The 4831-nt window shown below is 52.5% G+C and overlaps 1 protein-coding gene across 2 annotated transcripts; it reads right to left on the bottom strand.

The window, feature by feature from the left end:
• Positions 1–1380: 1380 nt before the first annotated feature.
• FEZF1 (FEZ family zinc finger 1) lies at positions 1381–4624 on the bottom strand. Of its 2 annotated transcripts, XM_004676983.2 has the most exons (5): positions 3996–4498; positions 3624–3845; positions 3242–3376; positions 2861–2993; positions 1381–2428 (listed from the first exon to the last, which is right to left on the bottom strand). In XM_004676983.2, exons 1-5 carry the CDS (start codon positions 4422–4424, stop codon positions 2070–2072), a joined length of 1278 nt encoding a protein of 425 aa, XP_004677040.1. In that variant the 5' UTR covers positions 4425–4498; the 3' UTR covers positions 1381–2069. The 2 variants fall into 2 exon arrangements, with proteins under 2 accessions (XP_004677040.1, XP_004677039.1); XM_004676982.2 differs by having other exon boundaries at positions 3624–4624.
• Positions 4625–4831: the final 207 nt, after the last annotated feature.

Consider the following 4831-nt stretch of genomic DNA (forward strand, 5'->3'; position numbering starts at 1 on the left):
CCGGCTGCGTCCGGGGCGGCCCTTTGATGTGCACCCGGGACTCGAGGGAGCAGGGGCGAGTCCACGCAGGCCAGGCCCTGCCCAGCGCCAGGGTGACCCCCGTAGACCGTCCCCCACCCCCACCCCGGGGGATGCCTGTCGCCTCCCTTCCTCTGGGGCGGGCGGAAGAGCCGGCGGGGTGGTGCACTCTCAGAGCCCCGAGCGGTCACTCCTTCCCGGTCTGGAAATGCGGGTTCAGGTAGCCCGGGAAATTACCGCTGCACGCCTGCAGTGCCCCTCGCCGGCTCTGGCCTTCCACCGCGGCCGCTGTTAGGCACCGCCATCCCTCCAGCGCAACCGGACTCACAGAAGTGAGACCCCTCCGCAGATTGAAACGGGTTTCCCGCGCCCCACGCTGCATCCAGGTGCTGCTAAGAGCGGGGAGCCGCCCTGCCTGGAGATCGGGAGCAAACCCCGGACGCGGTGTCCGCGCTCACCTGGTGGATCTTCAATCGGTTCTCTGCCGCCACCGGCCTGGAGCCAGCGCCAGGGCCGAGGGGGGGCCGAGACGCACCCAGCCGGCTGGCGGGGCGGCGGGGAGCCGCGGGTGCGCTCCCCCCAACCGCTCTCTCTCCGGATGTGGCCCCACTACAGCGGGATGGCTGTACTGGGCTGTGAGCTTGTCTGGCAGCTTCTACTGAGCAGCTAATAGTATAACAACCCGGCTTTGATAAATCTGAACTAATTACCCCTCTTAATTAAAGTCTTTAGCAGTTGTTTCACTGTTTTGGCAAGAAAACAGGAGAGACTTGCAGTTAGAAAACACCAGAGCCCGAGCTCACAGCGGAGCTGCTGATTAACACTTGAAGCATTTCAAGGACCTGGCACTCGCCACAGTCTGGTTTTCGTCCATGTTTCTTCCTTGAATGGAAGTATATTCGCCTATAAGCATACACACACATATGTAAAAACACGGAGGCTCCTTTTGCCAGCTGTGTACAAATCAGTATGTGTCTTGAGGATGCAAACAAGAGATTCCCCTCTTCATGGTATCACTGTAGTGCGAGTCGGGATGTGTGTAACACCAGCCTCCTAGACCCGCTGTTCCTGTTTCACTGAGCACTACAAATGTGGAGGGCACCCCGGGACACAGACAAGGTTTTGGGAGAAAACACACCTTCTGGCTCTGAACTTTATCAAAGTTCTTACTTTACCAAAAGCTATAACTACTTGGAGGAACGCTTCTCACCTGTCTCCTCTGCTTCTGAACACCCCCCTCCCCCCAGATCAAACATTAGATGGTTAGAATCCAGGGTTGAACTTTTTCAAGAGGAGGACGGATGAGAGGGTTAGAGTCAGTGATCTCTAGCTGAATAATGTAACAGAGCCCTGAAGTTTGTTGATTAAATAGGCATGTTCCAAGTATTTATTTCCAACAGTCCATGAATCAGTTTTCACGTGCAAGAATCAAAACCAAAATTTAAATTCATCCGTACTGAATCACCCTTATCTAATGTGTATGTGTGCGTGTGTGGACTCACAAATGTGAAATGTGTCTTGACAGGCACACACACTTGTGCGTGTATATATAACATACACACAATGTTTTGTTACCTCAGGGAACGAGGAAGTGAGAATCAACCGGCAGGCATCTTGAGAACGCAGAATCAACACAATGGAAATATATACAATAATAAAATTAAAATGGTGCAGCATTCCCGGGTAGGATAATACAGATCTCAATAAATACAGCAGAAATTTGTTTTTAAAAACAAAACAAAACAAACACCATCTCTCCACCCGAGATGAAAAGTCTCTCCAAAGTTTAAAAAGTAATCAGGAAACAAACACCCCCCCCCATTTCTCATAATTGTTAGTGCCTATATAGAATATGATACACGAAACCATTCAGCAGGTGCATGCAAGAGGCAAATCGCCAGGGAACGCAGAGGATTCTGGGCAGCGCTAAAGTGTGGGGCCCAACACGCCCTCGGTTCTGCAGAGGAGCTTGTACCAGGAGGTCCAGCTCTAGTCTGCCACTGCCTCAGCGGTGGGACCCAGCTGGGGCTGGGAAAGGACTTTGGCCTTGATCACTGGTGACCCTGGTGGCGCCCAGGCTGCAGGGGCCCAGCTGGCGGTAGGGGCGGTGGCAGAGGAGGGAGGGGAGCCGACGGTGACTGCTGGAGAGGGGTTGCCGGGTCCACACCAGGCTGCCCAGCAGACGTTCGGGCCAGCCCCAGGCTGCTGTCATGCAACTTGCGGACATGCTTCTTGAGGTCAAAGTTCCTGCAGAAGCCCTTGCCACATGTGGGACAGGTGAAGGGCTTCTTGTCATTGTGGGTGTGCATGTGGAAGGTGAGGTTGTAAACCTGGTGGAAAGCCTTGTTGCAGATATTGCACTTGAACTGCTTCTCCCCGCTGTGGGTCAACTTGTGGTTTTTGTAATTCCCTGAAATAGACAAATGACAGGGACATGGATCTGAAAAGAGCTTGAAAAGGGAGGACAATGTGGCAAAGAGCTGCCACCATTTGGACAGCCAGTGCAGGGCTGTCCAGCCGAGGGCTTGGAATTCCAGCCGAGGGCCTGGAATTCTCTCCCCGCGTTGATTTTGAAACACCAGCAATGCGGCCTTCTCTCTGCATTTAAATCCACATTTATTAATCCAATGATGTAAATGGAGAAAAGTGGTTAAAAAGAAATACTCCCCTTCCTAAATAAACTACGCATTTTCTAATACCAATCAGACTTGAGGTTTGGAAATGATTAGAATCTCAACATAGGGTGCTTAGTAACTAGTAGCATTTTAACATTTTCTAAAATACCCCCCAAACACCAATTAGGGCAGAACTGCCAAGAAGACAATGTCCTTGAGTTCCATACCTTTTTGATGAAATCCTTTGCCACAGAATTCACACACGAATGGTTTGTAGCCTGCATGTATTCGGGTATGCGTGTTTAGAGTAGAACTTCTATTAAACGCTTTCCCACACTGGTTACATTTGTGAGGTTTTTCCTAAAAGCAAAGTAGGAAAAAGAGAAAAGCTGTTATTTTCTTTTCAAGTGCGATGCTGCAAATTAAAACACACACATCGTGAGACTTTTCTTTCTGATTTTAAGCAAAACAAAGGCAAAGAATACATGGCATTTCCAACTCACACCCTTTACATAAACCTTGAGCCAAAGAGTAAGGGTTTATCAGTCATTTTCCCCTACGAAAGCATGCTGATGGAAACCAGGTGAAATGGAGACAGAGGAGCACACCTGGGTGTGAATGATCTTGTGCCTGCACAGGGTGCTGGCTTGGCGGAAGCCCTTTCCACACACTTTGCAAACGAAGGGTCTGGCTCCTGTGTGCACCGGCATGTGACGAGTTAAGTTATAGTGTGCGTTAAAGACCTTAAAGTGAAGCACATGGAAAACAGGTTAGCACCAAGCAATCCAAGAGGGCAGCTGAGAAGGTGGCAACCTAGAGCAATTGTGTACATAGAGTGACAAAATAAAATAGGAAGAAAAGAAGGGAAGGGAGGAAGGGAAGGGAGGAAGGGAAGGAGGGAGGGAGGGAGGGAAAGAGGGAGGGAGGGAGGGAGGAAACCTCCTAACAAGGGTTCTACATATAACAATATATAAAATAAACAGTACTTGCCTTTCCACACACTTCGCAAGTGAAAACTTTAGGTTTGGTATTAGGAGAGCCTCGACTGAAGTCAGAGGTTTTGAACGCAATTTTCTCGGACAGAAGCTGGGCGCTTTCTTTCATGTAATGCTGCAGCTGAGCCTGGGACAAGTCTTTGAAAGCTACTCCCGAGGGGTACTTCTCCACCGCCGGGACCACCAGTTTATTCCTTTCGGCTAAATAGGTTTTTGGCTGCGGGTGCAAAGGGGAACTGAGGAAATAAGAGGCCACTGGGTGGATGTTCACGCCGGCGGCCGGGTGGCACGGGCCATCACTTCGATTCAGGTAGCACAGGGCTCCCATGGCGTGGAAGGAAGAATGGTTGACCACGCGCGGCCTCACCAGCTTGTACTGCTGCAGGGGCAGCGCGTCGCGGGCCAGGTCGCCCTTGAGACTCAGCGCGCAGTTGAGCAGATCGCTGCAGCTGAAAGCCGGCGCCGCTGACGCGGCTGCGGGCACGGCCGGCGCCTCCAGACTCGCCTTTCGCTGCTCCGAGCCCGTCATCCCGGCTTTGGGGCTCGTGTCGTACGCCACAGGCACGAAGGGGATCATGCAGGGGATCGACGAGTTAAGATGAAGAGAATGCTTGGGGTCCCCTTTGGGCACGGCTCCCTGTAGGAAGTGGGGGACCGGCAGGGTCTTGGGCTCGGGGGTGCGCGCCATGATTCGTTCGATGGAGAAAGCCAAGGGCTTGGAGGTGCTCATCATGCTGCCCCGGGCCGGAGCCGTCGCTAACATTTTGGCAGTCGCGCTGTGGCAGCTATTGTCCATGTCGGAGTCGCCAGCGTCCGTCAGCCGGGGCCGGGCTGCGCCGTCGTCGCCTCGTTCCCCGGCTTGTCACAGACCTGCGGAGAGGGGGACGGGCACCATCACCGCCAGCAGCCGCCGCCTCCTCCTCCCCAGCATCGCCAGCCGAACCTGCCTGCCCAGCCCAATGGACTCCTGCCAGCCCATCGCAGAGTTCTTGGCGCACCAATGACTCGGGGACAATCACTACTTATTTCTATCAATAGAAAGTGTTGTGTCAATAACGCAGCCAAGATCTCGCCAATCGTTAACTTCCAAGAGGAGAAGGTAAACTAGATAATTGCTCAATTCGCTTCCAACAGTCAACAGGAAAACTTTTTTTTTTTCTCTGCAGTCAGCGACTACTTTTCATTGGCGAATGAGGTGCCCCC

The sequence above is a fragment of the Condylura cristata genome, unplaced genomic scaffold (assembly GCF_000260355.1).
Source record: "Condylura cristata isolate star-nosed mole 26May11 unplaced genomic scaffold, ConCri1.0 scaffold00005, whole genome shotgun sequence".
NCBI classification, from domain to species: domain Eukaryota; kingdom Metazoa; phylum Chordata; class Mammalia; order Eulipotyphla; family Talpidae; genus Condylura; species Condylura cristata.